At 47.8% G+C, this 22,740-nt stretch overlaps 2 protein-coding genes across 2 annotated transcripts in view; one reads left to right on the top strand and one right to left on the bottom strand.

Moving 5' to 3' along the window:
- Window positions 1-456, bottom strand: part of LOC126913593 (mothers against decapentaplegic homolog 6-like) — a 2,696-nt gene extending 2,240 nt beyond the window's left edge. The window contains exon 1 of the mRNA XM_050715818.1: window positions 411-456. Coding sequence (XP_050571775.1) covers window positions 411-456 — 46 coding nt within the window. The remainder of the gene's footprint in view (window positions 1-410) is intronic.
- A 13,487-nt stretch (window positions 457-13,943) lies between these two features.
- On the top strand, window positions 13,944-20,823 carry LOC118258577 (EF-hand calcium-binding domain-containing protein 12-like). The gene is made up of 8 exons (XM_035567442.2): window positions 13,944-13,963; window positions 14,554-14,811; window positions 14,999-15,193; window positions 15,920-16,073; window positions 16,819-17,045; window positions 17,624-17,837; window positions 18,577-18,742; window positions 20,021-20,823. The coding sequence occupies exons 2-8, from the start codon at window positions 14,752-14,754 to the stop codon at window positions 20,181-20,183; spliced, it is 1,179 nt and encodes a 392-aa protein (XP_035423335.1). The 5' UTR covers window positions 13,944-13,963; window positions 14,554-14,751; the 3' UTR covers window positions 20,184-20,823.
- The last annotated feature ends 1,917 nt before the right edge of the window (window positions 20,824-22,740 follow it).

Here is a 22,740-nt window from a genome sequence, read left to right as displayed (position 1 = left end):
CTGTCCAAGGAGTTTGTGAGTGTCCAAAGGTCTTTCCTGACCCATGAAACTGGGATGTCCACTACCAGCTTGGTCATAGCACTTGCAGCATCTTCTTTAGTCAAAGTGATTCCCAAATCCGATTGAATAGAAAGACTCACAGCTGAGCTCATGGAAGAAAGGCAGTCCTAAAGAATCCAACTTTGGAAGACTGGAGAAGCTTTTGAGGAGAAAAAACACTTTGCAAAATAGAGCACAATCTTCCTAGTTCATCTCAGAGAGTTTATATGCTACAGTGGTAGGCAACACATCAGCTCTCAAGATAGCTTCGCAAGTTGGCATTTCCAATGTCAGTCATGTATAAGAAGGACAGGCAGGGATTTCCAGAAGTCCTAGTAGCTGGTTCTTGTCAGGCTCGCATTTGCCATTACTGGTAATAGCAGTGAAGTTGCTTAGAATTTTACTTCCATAAAACATGCTACTCTCTCTTACCTTTTTCTTTCTTTTCTTTTTTTCTTTCTTTTTCTCTAGGCCTCTTGAGAAGAATAAGAATCAAAAGTCAAGCGACAATAACTTCTGGCCAGGCCATCTCCTGGACAAGATGCGCCTGTACTTTCCAGATAAGGAGCTTGACAGGGCACACGCCTTGTTTAGCTATGTTCCCCCAGCCAGGCCTGCCTACCGTGGCATCTAAAACCCTGGCTACAGCTAGCTCATCAGAGCCAGGATACTTGGCCTCTAGAGACGCTCCATTCGAGAAAACTCACTTCACCTGAAGTTCTTCTCCTAGCAGCATGAGATGTGTGCACAGCTTTGTGACTCATCAGGTCAGCTCATGGGATCTGGGCCAAGTTCATGGAGATCATCATCAACTATCCTGAGTTGGAAGGGGCTCACAAGGACTGATCATCAAGTCTAACAGCTGGCTTCACACAGGACTACCTAAAAATTAAACCATGTATCTGACAGTGTTGTCCAAAAGCTTCTTGAACGCCTTGTTTAGCTATGTTCGCCCAACCAGGCCTGCCTACCTTGGTATCTAAAACCCTGGCTACAGCCCAGGACAGAAGTTATCTGAGGTGATAGCCATGGCAAACAGTGGCTGCAGTAGAACAGAAAGAAAGAAGAAGGAAGGACATGGAAGAAAAGAAAAAGAAAAAAAGAAAAAAAGAAAAAAGAAAAAAGGGATTGCCTTAGGTTGCAGGCTAAACTTGCAACCGTCAGAGCAGGAACGACAGGTACCTGGGGCATTTACCCTAGCAGGTCCAGCAGTTGAAATAAAGCTAGACAATGAAGAGAGAGGCTTGGATTTTTTGGTCGATACGGGAGCCTCTTTCTCTGTGTTAATCCAAAAATTGATTCTGGAAAAGTGCTGATTCTGTAAATGTAATAGGAGCAACTGGCCAACAGGAAAAGGTGTTTTTTGTTGTTTTTTTTTTTTTTTTCAGTGCTTGAAATTTAAATTGGGGAAAAATGATTTGAATACATCGATTTTTATACTTGCCCAATTCGCCAAGGCCCTTATTAGGAAGGGACTTGCTGGAAAAATTGGATGCAAAGATTTCTTTTGGACAAGGGAAAATGGAAATAAAGGTAACACATTAAACTCTGAAATCTATTCCTGATGACTCCAGAGAAAGCTCTAGATAGGACTCCCTGAATGGATGTAATTATGAACCAAATGTATCTGGGAGTTTGGGCTACAGGAATACCTGGGGGAGCCAAGAATGTAGTACCTGTAAAAAAAATTAAAAAAAAAAAAAAGGAAAATGCTCCCAAGGTATGCTAAAAGCAATACCCAGTAAAGGTGGAAGACAGAAGGGGAATGGAAGGAATAATCAATAACTTTCTTAAATATGGACTATTACTGAATGCGAGTCAGAATATAACACTCCATATAGGCCGAGTTAGAAAGCAGATGGAACCTATCGCATAGTTCAGGATTTAAGGGACATCAATAGGACCACAAAAGATCTATACCCTGTAGTAGCCAATCGCTATAACTTTTTGACAAAATTAGAAAACAGTCAAGTTTGGTTCACGGTACTAGATTGAAAGGATGCCTTTTTCTGCCTGCCCATGGCAACTGAAAGCCAGAAACTCTTTGCCTTTGAATGGGAAAATCCTAATAGAGGACGAAAAGCTCAGCTTACTTGGACTATGTTACCACAGGGGTTCAAGAATAGCCCCACCGTATTTGGGAAACAACTAGCCTGTGGTCTTGAAGCTTGGAAAACCCCTTCAGAAAAAGTGGACACTGTTGCAATACATAGATGACCCGTTGATAGCTACCGAAGAAGAAAAGGAATGCATAGAACGGACTATTAGTTTACTATTTTTTTTTTTTTTGGCATTAGTACTGTGAACCTAGCCTCTTCCTTTAGTAACAGAGTTTATTGCATCAAGACCATGGACGCAGTGTACTTCAGCCGACCAGACTTAAAGGAAACGCCCCTAGAAGATGCGGAGGATTGGTATGTAGACGGCAGCAGCTTCGTCCACCAGGGACTTTGCCCCACAGGATATGCGGTAACAAACATCAGCCCAAAAGGCTGAAATCATCGCCTTGGTAAGAGCTCTTGAGCTGGCAAAAGGGAAAAGAATTAACATTTGGACAGATTCGAAATATGCCTTTGGTGTGGTGCATGCACACGGGGCAATTTGGAAGGAGAGAGGACTCTTATCATCCTCAATTAAACATGCAAAAGACATACTGAAGTTACTCCAAGTGGTATACCTGCCTATTAAAGTTGCCATTATGCACTGTAAAGGACATTAAACAGGGGACACTGATATTGGAAGAGGAAATAGATTGCCTGGCGCAGAAGCCAAAGGGGCGGCAGAACGGGCATCTGAGAGTCAAATTTTGGCACGAGTACCAGGCATTAAGAAAAGCCTTAGAAAATGAAGTAGAATATTCTAAGATCGATACGCAATTCATTGAAGATGTAATCGGAAAGTGTTACCTACAGGTTTAACACAAATAAATGATGGGAGAATACCATATTATACTGGATGGTAACTGGAGAACATAACAAAGCACGCTGGGGAGCTGAAATATCACAACAGTTTTTAAGTAGAAAGTGGATAGGACCTAACTTGTACACCATTGTCAGACAGGTATTGAAACAATGTGTCATATGTCTTAAGAATAGCCCACAGTCAGGAATCAAACCCCAAATGGGAACAATAGGGAAGGGAAATGTTTCTGGGAAACAGCGGCAAATTGATTTGTTTGAACTCCCAAGAAAAGGGGGCTTTAGATGCCTATTGGTACTAACAGACACCTTTTCCAGATGGCCAGGAGCATTCCCATGTAGAACTAACAAAGCCAGAGAAGTGTCCAAAGTATTGTTGAATGAAATGACACTGAGATTTGGTGTACCCTCAGTAACGTCATTTGACAAGGGACCACACTTCACTGCAGAACTGACCTACCAAGTCAGCAAAGTTCTGGGGATTGACTGGCACCAACGCACTCTGTATAGGCTACGCGCAAATGGCCAAGTGAAAAAAATGAATCATTTGATAAAACAACAGGTTGCTAAAATCTGTCAAGAAACCAGTATGTACTGGTAAAACTAAGCCCCTTTGAGATATTGTATGGCAGGCCTTACCAAATGCCATACAAAGGAGAAGATCTAACACAAGTAGGAAACCAGTATTTGCAACAACATATTACAGTTTTGGGCAAGCAACTAGAACAACTCAATAAGAACGTTTTAGGCACTAGACCTTTTATTAGTCTCCCAAGGGGGGGATTTTGCACTTTAATAAATATTAGTTGCTGTATGTATGTAAATGAGGCAGGACAAATTGAGACTGATCTCAAAAATATTTGGGAAAAGACCAAGATCTTACATAAGGTAGTTCAAGCTGACACCTCGTGAGTTTGAGAATTACGGAACAAACTGACCTCTTGGTTACCCAACTTTTCTTGGCTTAAGCAACTGTTAGTAGGACTATTGATCTTGCTTTTACTAGTATTCTTAACCTGTGTATTGGTACAGTGTGCATTTTGGTGCTGTATGAAAGGACTAGATGAAACCTGTAAGTGTAACCAAATCAAGCACCAAGTAGAAACTGGTACGAATTTTATGAAAACTTTGAATCAAGAAGGCGTGTTATAAGCAAAAGAATTTTCTTAGGATAAAGAAAAGGGGGGACTTGAGACAGGGAACAAGATAAAGGATGTTCCAGTGTTCCCTTTCCTGTCAGTGACACTCTGGGTGCCCCCGTTTGCTTCTAGGGACGCGCCAGAGCCCTCTGTTTGCCACCAGATGCTCTCGGGACCCCTCCGTTCACATTTGGGGATGCTCCAGAGCCAGAGCATCCAGAGATGCACAATGCAATTGCTCACCACCCCGCTGACCGATGCCCCGCCCCTCCCTGAGCAGTGGTCCCCCCCACCCCAGCCAGCCACCCCCCCCCCTTATTATTTGCTCAGCATGACATCAGATGATATGGAATACCCCTTTGGCCAGTTTGGGTCAGCTGTCCTGGGTCTGCCCCTCCAAGTTACTGCTGCACCCCCAGCTTACCCGCTGGCAGGACAGAGCGAGAAGCTGAAAAGTCTTTGGCTTAGTGCAAGCACTGCTCTGCAACAATTAAAACATCAGCATGTTATCAACATGATTATTATCCTAAATCAAAACCACAGCACATTAACAGCTACTAGGAAGGAAAATTAACTCTATCTTAGCCAAAACCAGGACAGCTCCCCAGTACGGGAGAGGCCGGGGCCTACTGGGGAGAGTCCCATGAAGGCCACCAGGGTGCTGAAGGGCCTGGCCTCTGTCCTTGGAGATACTGAAAAGCCACCAGAACGTGGTCCTCGGCAAGGGGCTCTCGGTGGCCTTGCCTGAGCAGGGCTTGGAGCAGATGAACCCTGAGGTCCCGTCCAACCTTAACCCTTCTGTGGTTCTGTGTTCCCCAGTGTCCTCCTTTTGGTGACATCTCAGAGGCTCTTCCTGTCCCACAGCCTCGTTGGGGAGTGAGGAGAGGCTGTGTGTATGGGGGAGCAGTTCCCTAACATGCAACCCCCTTCCTGCTGCAGGGCCCAGCGAGTTGGCTGGGCCACAGGGGCTGTGTTAAGGAGTGGCTCTGTACCCCTCTGGCTTGAGCGCAGGTCACAAAGGGACACCTCCGCATCACAATGGCAGCTCCCCTTATGCCACAGCGTGCCAGGCCCTCTCTGTCAGTGCCTCAGTGAGCTCGGGCGCTGAAGGAGGCTCTTGCATCCAGTTTTCTCTGGAGGACACGAGAAGTCTCTCCGGTAGCTCAGAGTCTCACAGGACAAAGGGAGGCGTAGGAAGGTGCAGGAGCTATTTGGTGAAGCACAGAGGACATCAAAAAGAGAGTGTTTCCTAGCAGGAAAAATCACAGATCTTTCACTCTCTAGCCTCACGTGCTGACCCAAAGCAGGATCATGACAAACTTGGAAGCGCTAATCACCAACACTGAGCGCTGCAGTGAGGTTGAGGGCTGCACCAAGGTCATGTTTCCCACTCTCAAGAAGCTTTCTGTCAATGGTAAGGCATTTGGGACCTCTTATGAGTGTAGCTATAGACTAATATGAACTCTACAAATTGTGGAAAGCGAGCTCCTTGTCTGCGGGGGAGGCCCCAAGGGTGCTGTGTGTGTGGCCTCCTGCCCTGTCTGTGGTGGCAGTCCTGTGGCCGGGTTCCGCTTGCTGGTGGGTCACACGTGGAGATCTGGCTCTGACCGGAAAGATGCGTGCACGGTTGGAAGAAGGCTGGGGTTCCTGCGGTTCCTGATGGGCTCCCAAGAAACTGCCAGAAATACACGTGTCAGGAGGAAATCTGCTGACTTTTCAGCACTTCAACAAGGCCTCTCATGGAGGAGCTGAGCCCCTTTCTGCCTGTGGCTTCTTCCTGCTGCAGCCTCCTGTGCCTCATGGCTGTCAGAAAAGGCTTAGGGCTAAGAGAGGCCCTCCCATTTCAGATGCCTACAGGCTGCATTCCCTTGTCCAAAACCCTTTTAATAGCTCCTGCAGCTGCAGACCTTTCCTGGGGCGTGGCAGGGCTGTTAGACTGATATCAGTCAAAAATTCAGCCAGAGTCTCAGATGGGTTCATCCTGGGAGCTGTGTCAGATCATACCTGCATCTGCAAACGCCTTTTAAGAAACGTGCTGATGGGCCATGGACTTGCTGACTTCGAGCTTGACATGTCCTCCCCTTGCTTTCCAGATGTCGTCACGATTTGGGGTGGTGTGTCCAAGCAGGTTCAGCAATTGCTCATGCTGACAAAGGTGGGACTGCACCCTACCCCTCCCCTCACCCCACGGCTTCAGTGAGTCCTGGCAGCCCTGTGCCAGCAAGTGCCATTGCTCCTCCCAGAGCCGCACCGACACATACAGATGTGCCCCAAGTGTGCCAAAGACCAGTTTCTCCGTAAATTGAAATAATTATAATAATTAAAACCAACCAAACAAAAAATCAAGTATTTATATTTATATCAAAGATATAAAACGGCAGGAAAATGTGTTCAGAACTTGCTGGGGCTTCTCTGTTCTTTGCTCTCAGAGTGGAGAGAGCAAACAGACAGCTGGGGATGCTTCCAGGGTTATCCCCAATTGCTGGAAGGGACCTAGCTGAAGGATGGGCTAGACCTCCTCCACCTGCTTTACTTCACCGCATATTTTCTTGAGGGGCAAAGGAAAGGGAGAGAAAATGCCCTGAGTATGCGGGCATACTCAGCTCTCATGAGCTTTCCCAGCTCCCCCATCTTACCCCATGCCGCATTAGGAGTGGGCAGGGCACAGGGCACCCCCTTGCAAGATGTCACAAGTCCTCACTCTGTTTTACAACTTAAACATGCTTCCCCTTCTTTTCTTTACCAGCCTCGGGCCGTCACTGTAACAGGACTGGGGACATTCCATATTAAAAAATGGTTATCTTTTGAAAATGGCCAGGTGCTCACATTTCGGAGACCTGTGTTTTCACTGTCCAAGACTCTTGGACAGATTCGTAAGCTGAAACACCGTTGTGTATGTGTTCCTGGTAAGAATACCAATTAAAGTCGTTTTCCCATGTGTACATATATTAAGGGGTTGTGCTGATTGCTGTTTAGAAGTGCTGATAGACGACTCAGATGCCATCAGAAGGCCCTGAGAGAGAGAAAAGACGGCTAGCATAGAAATCCATCAATGGCCAGATTTGCTGTAATTTCTGTCGACTGCTGCCATTGCTTTGGCTACACTGTGCCATGGATGAGACCTGCGCAGCACTGAGAGCTTGGTGCTTCATTTGGGGTGGTTCTTCTCTTTCCAATGGCTCCCAGCTTCTCCTGGATAGGAACTTCTGTTGGGCAGCCCCGGGGTAAAGGGCTCTGGTACCAAAAGCAGAGACATTTGCTCCTCAGTTTTGAAGGCCACAGGGACTGTCCAGAACTGGCTGGAAGCGTTCTTGTGCTTGCCTGTCTCAGTGCGAGGCAGGTCTCCCCAGACCAGGAGTGCACTGAGCCTGGGCTCTTTGCATGGGAACCAGCCGCATTCTTCTCGCCTCCTCCTCCTGTGTTCCGCAGACGGCTGAGGTTGTTGGGTCCTATCTCTGGGCTGAGGAGTCACAGCTGTGCACTTGGTACATTGATGGAGTGATTTCAGTTTATCTTGAGGGGGAGCATACATCAGCTGCTTTAAGGAGTCGTACAAGGCTTAGACTACAGCAGCTACAGCAGCATGTTTTAGCTGGAAGCTCCTGGCACTTTGTTTGAATCTGCCCAACTGCAGTGCAAGTTGCATTGTTCCTCATTTTTTCCAGATGATATGAAGATAGTGGTGCTGAGCTATGAGAATATACGCTTGAACGTCCCCTACACCAAGGAAATTGTGCAGAGCTGTTTGGAGGAGACCTTGCAATACTTCTACCGCATCCTCACAAATAGGGAAGACACGGACTTCACGTTAAAGGATGTTGGCACTCTTGCTATCCGAGGGCAAAGAGTGAAAATGACATTTTCTGAAGAGTTTTTACACAGTCTCAACAAGTCCACATACGTGGTAGAGAAGCTGGTCGCTGTAAGTTTATTGTTTCTGCAGTCCTACTTAGAGAGGGTTTGAAGCCCCGTCAAAGGCCGGGGGCACTGAGCCCTGCTGGCAGCTGTGAGCTGCCAGGACGCTGGAGCTAGGCACAGTCCATCGCAGTGAAAGCTTTCTGTTTTCTTTCTTTTATTGGCTGTATGACTGCTGGCAATGCGTGCAGTCGTATCGTTGCTGGGCAAAGGATAGCCCTGGAAGGGCCTCGCCATAAATAGGAAAAAAGCCAAAGCAACAGCTAGGCTGATGATGTCCCCCCCGCTGTGGGCGTGAGGCTGAGGCACAAGGACACCAAGCCCTTTTGGCTGCAGGCAGGTTGTTGGTGTAGTTCTCCTGACCCAGCAGAAAAGGTCTGGTCTCTGTGTTCCTCCACACTGCCAATGCAATCCTCTGACTCGTATGAAGAACTCTGGGGATAAAACCAGCTCTGACCCATCTGCACTGCATTCAGGAATAGTTAAAGCAAGTGACCCCACTGAAAGCAGCAGCTGGAAGCCGGGGCTCATGATGGGCCTTCCCTTGTGTTTGCTCCATTGACTTGTTCACAGGCTGACGCTGTTAACTACGGTCCTTGTGAAAAGGTTGGCAGTGTTCCTCACCCTAGCAGATCATGTGCTGTGCAGTGTGTTTTAAGTGGCTGAGGCACTTGTCAAGAAGTTTGCTGAGAGGCAGTGAATTCGTGGAGCTATAGAAAGGCCTCTGTGAATGTTGAGATCATTTCCTTGGACTCATGTCAGATGTTTCTGTCCCTGCTGCAGAAAAAGTTGGTCAGACTGGACAAAGAAACTGCCCTCTTTCCAAGCCATTTTGGCCGTGCCCACCTGTTCCCTCAGTGAGTATATTTGTTCCTGCAGCCCTTCTCTGTGCACACTCACGTGTGCTCAGCTCATGATCGGTAGTGCTCTTCCAAATTACTGTTTTGCAGTTAATTTAATCCTTGCTTTTGCTTAGCTTGGACTTATGCATCATCCTCAGTTACTGACTGTGTTCTGCATTTTACCGTTACTCCAGTCAGAGGCAACTGGTTTGCTCTGCAGAGGCATTGAAGCAACTCACCTAATGTTTCATCTGCTTCTTCTCTTTTATGTGGTTAAAACTGCCAAAATATCTAAAAGAAGTAAGATCCTAATATTTCTGTTGTTTTGAATGCAACACGGACAGGATCTCTTAGCAGGTGGAACAAGGACCAGATCTATGCTTGTCCTCTGTCTGTGATGTTTCCATGTCTTTTGTGAAACTCGTGTCAATCAAAGGAACTCTGAAATGCCTTCTTGTGTCAGGATGACGCAGGAGCACTGGGGCAAAATAAAAGCCCAAACCTCTGTCTAGCGAGGGGCAGCTGAGCTGTTCCCGAGGCCAGCACTGCTCAGTTTGAATGGTTTAGGGCATGTGTTGGACTCTCCACAGATACCTTGACATTAATCTGGCAAAGGAGCCCGCCCTTTTCACAGAATGCTTGCCTTCTTCCTGTTTCCAGGTTTGAGATTAAGGCGGTACCTCGGCTTGCTAGGGAGCATCTTGCAGAGGAAGAGATGCTTAATGAACAAGGTAGTGTCAATGACTGATTGCTGGTGGAGGTTTGTGCCTTTCCCTGTTGTCCTCCTCACTGGGGGGTGCTTGGCACTCAGGTTACAGTGAGATGCCTGGGATAGCAGAGGCACCCTGTATGCCTCTGTTTACCCTCCTGGTAAATCTCAAGGGACACAGTTTTGAACAAGATAGTGCTGAAGGATGTTTTTCCCCTGCATTACATGCCAAAGAGTGCCTCTCTTCCATTTTATGGGTTTGTTTGTGCAGGAGGGAGTAAATGTTTGGCAAGTCCACTAGCACCGTGAATAACAAACTCCGTCTTGAGTTGTGGGAGACTGAGGGGTTGGGCATACCCCTTTGAATCACCATGTTGTCCTTTGATGAGAGAAAAATCGTGTAGGGAACAATGCACAAAGGTTGCCAAGCTGTGCCAAAACTGTGGTTCTCCTCTAAAGCTGGGAACTCCTCATTCTTAATTCCTCGTGAATATCACAGATATAACGTGCTTGAGTTGAATGCACCAGGATAGAAAGCCTGTGTATAGAAACCATTTATGCCGCTCCAAGAAATTGTTGCCCCAAAAGAGACTGTTAGGCACCAAAATGTGTCTCCCCGCAAAACCCCCACTGTTCAGAGGGGATGGACTTGCTGCAGCAGTAGAAAGCTCACACCAAAAGGAGTAATGCAGCGCTGTGGATATCAAAGGTCAGATGGGATCTGGTGTCAGGAAGGGCTTGCAATCTTCTAGAAAACAGGTCTCAGAAGGAATCACAGGGATACCTCAACTAGCTTATAACATTGCAGAGCAGATCTGTGCCTGATGTTCTGAGAGGTTTTCTCCTTCCGTGTTTACAGCGTCTCTTTATACATTACAACTTCTGCGATTGCGAAGGAGACTTTCTCCAAACACATTGGCCACAGCTGAAGTGAAGGAAGAAGCAGAGGAGAAAACAAAGGCAAAAGAGTCTCCTGGCAGGTGAGATGTAAAGGATTTGTTAGAGTGGCCTTATGCTCTTGTGCTTGTGTGGCATGCTTTATAGGATCCTACTTCTCAGGAGGTCTCAGTCCAGTGGGCTGCTGCAAGTGTGATCAGCTCTGAAGTCAGAGCTGCTTGCTCAGATTGCTCTGAAGTCAGGTGCTGGTTGCACCTAACTTGATGTCGTCTGCAAACTTATTGAGGGTGCACTCGATCCCCTCATCCAGATCACCGATAAAGACATTGAAGAGAACTGGCCCTTACACTGAATCACAGAACGACAGAATCAGAATCATTTAGGTTGGAAGAGACCTCCAAGATCACCTAGTCCAACCTCTGACCTAACACTAACAAGTCGTCCACTAAACCATATCACTAAGCTCTACGTCTAAACGTCTTTTGAAGACCTCCAGGGATGGTGACTCAACCACTTCCCTGGGCATCCCATCCCAGTGCCTAACAACCCTTTCAGTAAAGATGTTTGTCGTAATATCCAACAAAACCTCCCCTGGCGCAACTTTAGCCCATTCCCCCTCGTCCTATCACTGGGCATGTGGGAGTACCCACTCTGTACCCTTCCCTTGCACTGTAGGGATGGAGGAAAACACCACCTGTACTCCCGCTCCATCTACTAACCGCCCCAGTCCCCTGAAATCCCTTTGGATAGCCTCCAGGCTTCTCTCAGCAGTTTCATCACTGCCAGCCTGGACTATCGATAGAGGATAGTAATCAGAGGGGCGAACCAGGTTGGGAAGGTTTCTGGCAATGTCCCTGACCTGGGCCCCACGGAGGCAGCAGACTTCCCTACGGGTAGGGTCAGGCCGACATACAGGGCCCTCTGTTCCCCTGAGAAGGGAGTTGCCTACAACGATTACCCTTCTTTCTTTCTTGGTGGAGGCAGTCTTGAGGTGTGGAGTCAACTTCCTCGCCCTAGGCAACCTCCTGGGTGGACTTTCAAACACATCCTCCCCCACTAGTCTCTCAAGCGCCAAGGCCTCAAACCTGTTGTTTGTAAGTTGTTGTAAGTGCGCCTGGGAAGGCGAAGCTGGTAGGGAGAGGGGTTCCCTGCGACACCGAGCAGGGACCTGTTTCCATTCCTCTTCATCTCCTAGGTCCCTCCCTCTGCCCGACAGCGACAGGGCAGGGGGTCCACCACTAGCTGGGGTGTCTCACCCCGGTGCCTTCCTTTCAGGCCTGGCAGGGAGTTGCTCCACCAGTCTAACTCCTGCTCACACTCCCCGATAGCCCTTAGCCTCTCCACCTCCTCCTTGAGCTCTGCCACCAGGCTGACCAGGTCATCCACCTGCTCACACCTCACACACACGGAGTCTCTGCCACCTTCTGATGGCGGCAACAGGCTCAGGCACTCCCTGCATCCAGAGACCTGAACTGCTGCATTTTTGAGCGGGCATTCAGTCTGGGTCGCCACAGACTTTCTAGAAAGAGCTTTCTGCCTGGTGCAGACCACGGCGGTTTAGCTGTAGGTAGACAGCCGGTAGATGAGCTATTCTCCTGAGTGGGGGGGGATGCTCTGCCCTGTCCAAGCGTGCCCTGCCTCAACACACGTCACTATGCAGTGCATTGCCTTGCTGGATGGGAAGTGCCTCACAGGTGCTTGTGGGAATTGTGTTGCGGTGTCGTGTGACTCTCTTATGTGTCTTCCTTTATCTCCTGACTGCTTCCAGTGTTGAGATCTTCTTGGTGATTAAATGCTGATCATTATCCCAGCAGCTGCGAGTCATGCGCATGGTTCTTTAGATTTCCATGAGCCTGGTCTCTCAGTTTGGAGAGAGGGTGGAGAAAAGAAACTCTTCCTGCACTCAGATTCACTTCCTGACTCATGCTGGTGTGTATTTTCAGACTGTTCCCTGAATGTCCAGACCCAGAAGGAAGGCAGCACAAAGAAACTCCCCGCAAGAGGCTTAAATTGCCTTTGCTTACTTCTGAAGATCATAGACACACAGGACAGGTATGTAACATGGACCGAGATAATTTTTGTGTCTTTTGATTGTAGATGATCATGTGGGGGTATCTTAGGAAAAGGATGTACGCGCTAAATACTTAGATGTTTATTGTGAAAAGATCCCTTTACTGTATGTCCATTTTTCTGTTCTGAGTATTTCAAAGATGTGCATTTCTCTGAATCTTAGCAGTCCCCTGTTCACACCCATAGTTTCATGGAGCATGCCAGAAACTTCATTTGGGCATAGTTATTTCAGGAAAAAAAAAAAAGAAAGAAAAAAAAAGCAGTGGCCCATTTTGAAAAATAGCTCGTTCACGAGTTAGTTCATTAGTCACAACAGAACGGCTTTCTGGTTGCATCTGTAAGAACCTGGGAGCAAAAAATTGCTGACGAACCTTCAGGGAAAAATAGAGAAGATGAGGGAGAGAAGAACAGTATTAAAAATAAAAATAAAATGAAAAAGAAAAAAAACCAGATGAATAACTGCTGCTATTGCATTTCTGGGTTCCTCTAGGAAGCACGCTCTGTACTGGGGATGCAGGTTGGAGGGAAACTGGAGGCATCCGTGGCCAGCAAGGAGAAAGAAGAGACCAGAGAAGCAAAAAGGGTCACATCTCCAGAAGTGCTGGAACAGCAAGATGAGAGACAAAGCGATGAGATGTGGATGGCCCAGGTATGGGAGGCCCTGTAAAGCATCCCGCAGAGTAGCATTTTGCTGGCTGGGGTGAAGCTGAGTTGTGAAGGTCTCTGAGTCCCAGCAATATTGCCACCTCTAAAGAGCAGGGCACGTGGCTGTTGCTTTTATTGCCGCTGGCACATTGCCATGAGGAAGGAATTCCTGGTAGAAGCCAGGGGACACCAAGAGCAGTCTAGCAGAGTGAGGGCAGAAGCACACTCTCTGTCCCTTGACAGGAGGACACCTTTTCCCTGCCCTGGAACTTAAGTCCAGTGGCTTGAGGCAGCTCCAGCTGCAGCATGAGCTCCAGATGCAGGAGAGCTCCAGGAGCAGCTGTTACTTCCGGTCTCTTCAGTTAACATGAAGAGCACTAAGACCATTTTTCGTGAGCGTAACAGCTGACGTTTTGTTCCAGCGCGCCTGGCAGCCGCCGCGCCGAAGCCCCTGCCCGCGGGCGGGCCGCCCGCCCCGGGCCCCGCCCCGGCGGCCCCAACCTCACCCGCCGGCGGCCCCAGCGTCGCGCTGCCCGGCACCTCCCGCCGACATGGCTCCGGCCCGGCTCCACCGCCTCCGCGCGAGCCGCGGCGTCATTTCCGGCCTCCCAGCGAGCCTGCAAGGCCCCTTCCGGGCGCTGCCATGGCAACAGCGGTGGCGCGCTCGCTGCCTCCCCTCCGGCCCCTCCCTCCCCCGCGGCCGGGGGCTCGGCGGGCGGAGCGAGCCCTGCACGGAGCACAGGGGCCGGGGGGGGGCAGCACGGGGCAGGCGAAGAGGAACGGGCCGGGGTCTGCTCCAGGGTCCCCAGTGCGCCATATTTCCCCAGTAGTCCCCAGTGGACCGTCCTTAGTGAGCATAACAGCTGATGTTTTGTTCCAGCTGCTCTTTCAGGGCAGGGAGCCAACACCTTGATAAGAGGCAGGACACACGTGTCTTGATGCTGTTCTCTGACTGCCTGATGGCTGTTTCTCAGCACTGTCATACACCTGGGATTGGTGGCAGGCCCAGACACCCTTCCCATCTATCTTCCCATCAGAAAAGCCTCAGAGCGGGAAGTCCCCTCCAAAACCATTATACCAATGCGATCTCAACACTAGGTTTTGTAAGAAGCTCATCTGTTGTTAAAGTACTAACAGAAGCAGCGAGGATATGACTGATGGTTTGACTAATGTCAAGCCAGAAGTGGTTTTGGAGCAGGGTTTCAAACTATACCATTGGAGAAAACGGTATCCAAAGTTTGTCTTTAAACGGAAAGCAAGGAGGTTTGCTCCATGCTCCAGATGTTGCATTCGTTTTTGCTCCCTGTATGGCAAGACCAGACTCTCCCTGTTTGAAACCAACTCAGGACACCGATTTCTGTCATTTGTCCGTTTTTCAGCAGCTACAGGAAGAAGAAGATAGCCTCAGCTCCCCAGAGATCACCTGTGATACAAAAGATGATCTACAAAAGCTGGAGGCTTGGATTCAGGAGAGGAAGCAACTCCGATCTCAGCTGGAAAGCTTTGGAGATGTTGAAAAATGGCTGAGTCATAAACCTACCTTTAGCAGCCTGGAAGAAAGAGTCAGGAAACGAATAATGGCAGCTGGAGTAGACCAGAGGGCTAAAAGCAAGTCAGCCGTGACCGACAGGCCAGACGTAAGTATACCTTGTGTTGTGCCACTCTTGGGATTACTGCACTTTATCTCTTGTGGCCGTGCCACGGCCTCAGCATCTGCTCAGAAGTCGGCAGCGTGACACTGCTTTATCCCAGCCACTTCTGCATCTGCTGGCACAGTGATTCTGGATAACGGTGATTTGAGGGTATTTTCTAATTCCTTTTCAGTGCTCACCACCAACAAGGAGCCAGACCCGGAAGAAGGGTAGCCTTCCCCTTATTCGTGCACCATACCCTCAAGCTCTTATCAAACTGCATAACCTCCTACAACAACAGAAGTTGACAATGGTAGACATCTTCAGAAAGGCTGGAATGGAACAGAGAAAGATCATGAGAGCAGACTTCATTAAAGTCATCAAGGAGGTATGTAGGGAAGAGAAAAGTAAGGAACTGCTGCAACTTTGCCTTGTTTTGCTGCATGCCAACCCAGAGAACTGGAAAAGCTCCAACTTCTCTTGTGTTACTCTCAGAGGATGGCTCCCACAGCCTGTGAAATGTTGAAGGGAAGAGGGAAGGGAAGGCTGCAGAGATGCGAGGTGTCACCCAGACTGAGTCCCAGGAGGGAGTGAAACTCATTGCCTCATAGTCTCTAAAGACAGTCGGTGCTCAGTAACGTGGCCTGAAGTGGCATCAAGTTTCCTCGTGGTGATACTTGGTCTTTCCTTGACCAGTTTCGTATGTCTGCCCGCTGCACTGCCTTTTAGTACCTGTTGGCACAGCAGAGCTCATGCTGAGCCTCACTTTCCACAGGCTGCAGCGGTACAGAACTGTCAAGAGCATGTCCAGGTCTGTTAGGGTTTAGCAGTTCAGGTGTTTTCTGGTATTCTGTTCCAAGCCAGATTAGCTTCTTGACGCCCAGATGGCTGAGAAGTTTGGCACACTGAAAGCTGAGAGCTCAGCAGAGGACAGCAAAAGACCAGTAAATTTTTCAGTGCTTGGTAAACTCATGTAAAGCTTAAAGCTCAACAGGTTGCCTCTGTGCCTTTTCTGAAAAAGCATTTAAAACAACAGCAAAGCTCATCCCTCCTACTCCGGGCCAAGCCTTGTTTTTTTACTGATCACACTGTCGTTTTCTGTTTTGGTTGCCAGACAAAAGTTCCCATCACTGACAAGGAACTGGAGGATGTGGTCATCTTCTTGACTTCTTCAAAACGGGGGAATTATATAAGCAGTGAAGATCTGATTGAATGTCAAAAGCAGTGGCTGGAAATGAGGAAAGGACAGCCCAAAGAGACCAGCAAAGGTGAGAGGAGAACTCTGGGCTGGGAATCTACCTCTATATCCTTACAGATGCCCTAAAAGTACACAGTTGGCATTAGGGAATGCCGAAGCGGGTCCAGAATATGGCTCCTTGCGACTACTGTCCTGCAACGGGGTTGCTGAAAGGAGACCTCTGTGGAGAAGCTAAAGAATCCAGGGGAAGTGCAATACTCAGCCCATTTGTGGGAGACAGCTTATCCGGTCTTTCAGGTTTGACTCAGAATCTGAACCCTGAGGTTTAACCTCCTGTACTGTATTTTATCGGTTAGCATTGATCATCCGGCTGATCAGAAGCAGACCCTTCCTCCAGCTGTTGAGGGCAGCTGGACAATGCAGATTCAAAGGTCCTACCCTTTAAAACGTAGCCCAAACCTGAAGGCTTGCCATGGTACCCGTGTCATTTTTATCTGAAGGTTTCACATCTTGGAGAGAAGAGGCGTTTTGCTGCTGTGTTGTTGTACTAATTGTTTTGTAGACTAAACATGTATTGCGAGCGTGAAACAGAATGGGGCAAAGCGGAGATGGGAGTAGTCTGTAATACGTATGTCTGGATTGAAAGCTAAAGGATGCTTCCATTCAAAGATCGTCATCTGTTGGGTGCTCCAGACTGCACAAAATGCCAGAGCTTTTTGCCTTATAAACATTGATCAGCCTTGTTTTTTATTTCTGCTACTGTCTAACAGGGTTTCTCTGAGCTTTTCATTTGTTTGCTTTTTAAACTGCTGTAGATGTACAGCCTCAGGTCCGGAGAAATGCTTGCAAAGCTGCCACTTCTCCACCTTCTGCTGGGGACAAAGCTGTGGGGACGAAGCCTTGCTCTCCTACCGAGCCCAAAGAAAAGCTTACACTCTTGGAAGTGCCCCCAGTCAACACTGAGCCAGGCCGGCGACGTTTAAACTGTGACAAAATGGAAGAGGTTGGAAAACTCTCAAGAGAGAGGAGACGGCTGGAGAAGGTACTGTGGCAGGAAAAAAGGCGCACCTCTACGTGCTCGCGAATGTGGGGTGGGCAGCAAAGGACAAGGTTGGAGACTGTTCTGAACATTAACTTCTCAGAGTAGAAGGTCAAGTAGTCCCTTGACCACATAGTGCCTCACAGCTGAGATGCTACAAGCTGTCTCAAACAACTGGTTTGGCTTCTGAACACTTTGGTGATGTAAACACTCTTTTCTGGGTAACTGAAGTGGCAAGAAATGAAAGTTGAAGCAACGTTTAGGTGTGGGGATGGAGTCATCTGAGCTCTAGTCAACCTGACACAATCAGAAAAGAGATGGTGGCTGGGAGACTTTTTTCATCTGAGGCACCTATGTCCAGTACGCTGCTCTTCTGCTTGGTGCTCTAGGGAGCATCTGCCTGTGGGCCTGGCACTGGAAGGGAATGGTACTCCCGGATAAGTGCTTGGTCCCATCGCAGGGTGCTGAGTCCCATCTACGCACACTTCCGAGATGGATCCCTGCCTGTAGTTTCTCCAAAGGGAATGTAGCAACTCCAGGGCCTCACTGAAAGCTAACGGGGACCATTCCTTGACTTGCAGATCAAAGACAGCCCGATAGAATGGAAAGAAAAGTGTCGGCTGGTGAGATCTGGGGATGCACCCGTTGATGAACACTGCCTGCCATCAACTACAGAGGGTGACATGGGAGCACTGGTTGACCAGTATCGCAGAAATGCCGTTGTGAACTATATGAATTGCTCCAAGCTGTGCAAGGAGCGTAACATTTGTCTCACTGACAAAGCGCTGCAAAGAGGTAAAGCAAAGAGCAAGGAACGTACTAATGTGAACGTACTAAGCCTGACCTGCTCATGCCTCTTCCCAAGACCCAGAAGCATGATGCATGTTCAGGGTGGGGCACTGCTGATGGAGAATGTTTGCAGCCCTTGGAGGGCCACGGCAGGTGCTGCTGGTTAGGATCAGCGGTACCATCAGCAGGGCCAGAGCAGGGCTGAGATAGCAAAGAGTGCTACAGAGCAGCCAGGGCCACGTCCCCCTGGACTGGTAGCCAGGATCAAACACGGGTGCAGCTAATGAGGCAAGTTCATGGTGATGGGGCAGGTGCAAGGTCAAGCAGGGAGGTCAGACCATGGTCAGGTTCAGCAGGTCCATGGCCAGGCACAGCTGTGGCACGGCTGTGTCAGAGCTGGACACTGCTACACCTGCAACGTGAGCCAAGGGCTGAGCCGAAATGGGGCTCCTGAGCCCAGGGCAGAGAGTGTGGGAAGAGGCCCCATGTGAAGTTGGCCAGGGCCATCGTGTCCTCTCAGTACTTGCTGGGCCATCATGTCTTCCTCCTTGCCAGAGTGGGGACGTCTTTTCTGTCCCCTCCTGGTCAGTATCACTGACCAAACCCAGAGGTGACCTGGATCGGACGGGGAGAGACAGCAGGGGGACAGGCTTGGGGCAACAGGAGAACAGAGTTTTCTTGGATAAATATATCCAGCATTGGCTGTCCATACGCCATTGCTTTTCTCTGTGCGCTTTGTCAACAGGCCTGCTGCACCCAGGAGACAAGATCATCAAAGAAGGAGAAGACGTGAGGAAGATCAGGCAGCCTGGAGGATACTACAGCACAGGACATGCTGACGCCACATCTTCTCTGAGCATGTCCAAGTCAAAAAGTGCATCAGGAAAACAGGCCAAAGAGGCAGAAAACAGGTTGGTTCAAAGAGGGCTTATGATCAGTCCCTTCCTGCTGCCCTGCTGTGCATCAGCTCCCACTGCATCAGAGGTGGTACTGAGGTATTGAAGTGAAACGTTAGGATGCTGCAAGGGAGCAGCGAGCGATAGCAGAGAGAGAGAGAGATCTCTTCTCAGCTACACGGCCACGGCTGTGTTTGTGCTGACTTGTGGGGTTGCAGTGGTGCTGGCGAACAGTTTCTCTGTACTCCAAACTGCAGAGATGACAGAACTTCTCACCTAAGACGGTCCTCGTCAGGCCAACCCAGCACTTCTTGGAAATCCCCTCAGAGAATGTTTTTTCTTGCGTAAGAAAGGCAATCCCAAAGATTACAGCTGTGGATGCCTGGAGAAGCTCCCCAGTCAGGGGCAGAAGCAGCCCGCTGCAGAAGCGTACAGCCAGCAGCCAGCTGCTCCTAGTAGGGCAGTGCTTATTTTCCTCCCATTACACCTCAGTTCCTCTGTTTCTCTAGAAAACTGACCCTTCAGAACGTTACTAAACGTTGCAGGAGAAAAGTCAGATGCAGGCGGCAGATCTGTTTTACGGAGCAACATTCTTTGCATCTCAGCATTTATCTGTAGGATCTGGAGATGCATGTTTTCTAGACATAGACACAATGTCAGCCCTGAGAACAGAGGCAGTTTGCCCTAATTTTTCTTCCATCTCAGGTCACCCACAAAAGCTTTTCTTCCAAAACGAGTCCAAGTTCTTTTGCTGTCCTTGTCCCTGCTGTCTTCAGACTCGTACTGTCCAAGGAGTTTGTGAGTGTCCAAAGGTCTTTCCTGACCCATGAAACTGGGATGTCCACTACCAGCTTGGTCATAGCACTTGCAGCATCTTCTTTAGTCAAAGTGATTCCCAAATCCGATTGAATAGAAAGACTCACAGCTGAGCTCATGGAAGAAAGGCAGTCCTAAAGAATCCAACTTTGGAAGACTGGAGAAGCTTTTGAGGAGAAAAAACACTTTGCAAAATAGAGCACAATCTTCCTAGTTCATCTCAGAGAGTTTATATGCTACAGTGGTAGGCAACACATCAGCTCTCAAGATAGCTTCGCAAGTTGGCATTTCCAATGTCAGTCATGTATAAGAAGGACAGGCAGGGATTTCCAGAAGTCCTAGTAGCTGGTTCTTGTCAGGCTCGCATTTGCCATTACTGGTAATAGCAGTGAAGTTGCTTAGAATTTTACTTCCATAAAACATGCTACTCTCTCTTACCTTTTTCTTTCTTTTCTTTTTTTCTTTCTTTTTCTCTAGGCCTCTTGAGAAGAATAAGAATCAAAAGTCAAGCGACAATAACTTCTGGCCAGGCCATCTCCTGGACAAGATGCGCCTGTACTTTCCAGATAAGGAGCTTGACAGGGCACACGCCTTGTTTAGCTATGTTCCCCCAGCCAGGCCTGCCTACCGTGGCATCTAAAACCCTGGCTACAGCTAGCTCATCAGAGCCAGGATACTTGGCCTCTAGAGACGCTCCATTCGAGAAAACTCACTTCACCTGAAGTTCTTCTCCTAGCAGCATGAGATGTGTGCACAGCTTTGTGACTCATCAGGTCAGCTCATGGGATCTGGGCCAAGTTCATGGAGATCATCATCAACTATCCTGAGTTGGAAGGGGCTCACAAGGACTGATCATCAAGTCTAACAGCTGGCTTCACACAGGACTACCTAAAAATTAAACCATGTATCTGACAGTGTTGTCCAAAAGCTTCTTGAACGCCTTGTTTAGCTATGTTCGCCCAACCAGGCCTGCCTACCTTGGTATCTAAAACCCTGGCTACAGCCCAGGACAGAAGTTATCTGAGGTGATAGCCATGGCAAACAGTGGCTGCAGTAGAACAGAAAGAAAGAAGAAGGAAGGACATGGAAGAAAAGAAAAAGAAAAAAAGAAAAAAAGAAAAAAGAAAAAAGGGATTGCCTTAGGTTGCAGGCTAAACTTGCAACCGTCAGAGCAGGAACGACAGGTACCTGGGGCATTTACCCTAGCAGGTCCAGCAGTTGAAATAAAGCTAGACAATGAAGAGAGAGGCTTGGATTTTTTGGTCGATACGGGAGCCTCTTTCTCTGTGTTAATCCAAAAATTGATTCTGGAAAAGTGCTGATTCTGTAAATGTAATAGGAAGCAACTGGCCAACAGGAAAAGGTGTTTTTTGTTTTTTTTTTTTTTTTTTTCAGTGCTTGAAATTTAAATTGGGGAAAAATGATTTGAATACATCGATTTTTATACTTGCCCAATTCGCCAAGGCCCTTATTAGGAAGGGACTTGCTGGAAAAATTGGATGCAAAGATTTCTTTTGGACAAGGGAAAATGGAAATAAAGGTAACACATTAAACTCTGAAATCTATTCCTGGTGACTCCAGAGAAAGCTCTAGATAGGACTCCCTGAATGGATGTAATTATGAACCAAATGTATCTGGGAGTTTGGGCTACAGGAATACCTGGGGGAGCCAAGAATGTAGTACCTGTAAAAAAAATTAAAAAAAAAAAAAAGGAAAATGCTCCCAAGGTATGCTAAAAGCAATACCCAGTAAAGGTGGAAGACAGAAGGGGAATGGAAGGAATAATCAATAACTTTCTTAAATATGGACTATTACTGAATGCGAGTCAGAATATAACACTCCATATAGGCCGAGTTAGAAAGCAGATGGAACCTATCGCATAGTTCAGGATTTAAGGGACATCAATAGGACCACAAAAGATCTATACCCTGTAGTAGCCAATCGCTATAACTTTTTGACAAAATTAGAAAACAGTCAAGTTTGGTTCACGGTACTAGATTGAAAGGATGCCTTTTTCTGCCTGCCCATGGCAACTGAAAGCCAGAAACTCTTTGCCTTTGAATGGGAAAATCCTAATAGAGGACGAAAAGCTCAGCTTACTTGGACTATGTTACCACAGGGGTTCAAGAATAGCCCCACCGTATTTGGGAAACAACTAGCCTGTGGTCTTGAAGCTTGGAAAACCCCTTCAGAAAAAGTGGACACTGTTGCAATACATAGATGACCCGTTGATAGCTACCGAAGAAGAAAAGGAATGCATAGAACGGACTATTAGTTTACTATTTTTTTTTTTTTTGGCATTAGTACTGTGAACCTAGCCTCTTCCTTTAGTAACAGAGTTTATTGCATCAAGACCATGGACGCAGTGTACTTCAGCCGACCAGACTTAAAGGAAACGCCCCTAGAAGATGCGGAGGATTGGTATGTAGACGGCAGCAGCTTCGTCCACCAGGGACTTTGCCCCACAGGATATGCGGTAACAAACATCAGCCCAAAAGGCTGAAATCGTCGCCTTGGTAAGAGCTCTTGAGCTGGCAAAAGGGAAAAGAATTAACATTTGGACAGATTCGAAATATGCCTTTGGTGTGGTGCATGCACACGGGGCAATTTGGAAGGAGAGAGGACTCTTATCATCCTCAATTAAACATGCAAAAGACATACTGAAGTTACTCCAAGTGGTATACCTGCCTATTAAAGTTGCCATTATGCACTGTAAAGGACATTAAACAGGGGACACTGATATTGGAAGAGGAAATAGATTGCCTGGCGCAGAAGCCAAAGGGGCGGCAGAACGGGCATCTGAGAGTCAAATTTTGGCACGAGTACCAGGCATTAAGAAAAGCCTTAGAAAATGAAGTAGAATATTCTAAGATCGATACGCAATTCATTGAAGATGTAATCGGAAAGTGTTACCTACAGGTTTAACACAAATAAATGATGGGAGAATACCATATTATACTGGATGGTAACTGGAGAACATAACAAAGCACGCTGGGGAGCTGAAATATCACAACAGTTTTTAAGTAGAAAGTGGATAGGACCTAACTTGTACACCATTGTCAGACAGGTATTGAAACAATGTGTCATATGTCTTAAGAATAGCCCACAGTCAGGAATCAAACCCCAAATGGGAACAATAGGGAAGGGAAATGTTTCTGGGAAACAGCGGCAAATTGATTTGTTTGAACTCCCAAGAA

Source organism: Cygnus atratus, chromosome 28 (genome assembly GCF_013377495.2).
Source record: "Cygnus atratus isolate AKBS03 ecotype Queensland, Australia chromosome 28, CAtr_DNAZoo_HiC_assembly, whole genome shotgun sequence".
Taxonomy (NCBI): domain Eukaryota; kingdom Metazoa; phylum Chordata; class Aves; order Anseriformes; family Anatidae; genus Cygnus; species Cygnus atratus.
The sequence above is the reverse complement of the archived record's forward strand: the minus strand, read 5'-3'. Positions and strand labels throughout refer to the sequence as shown.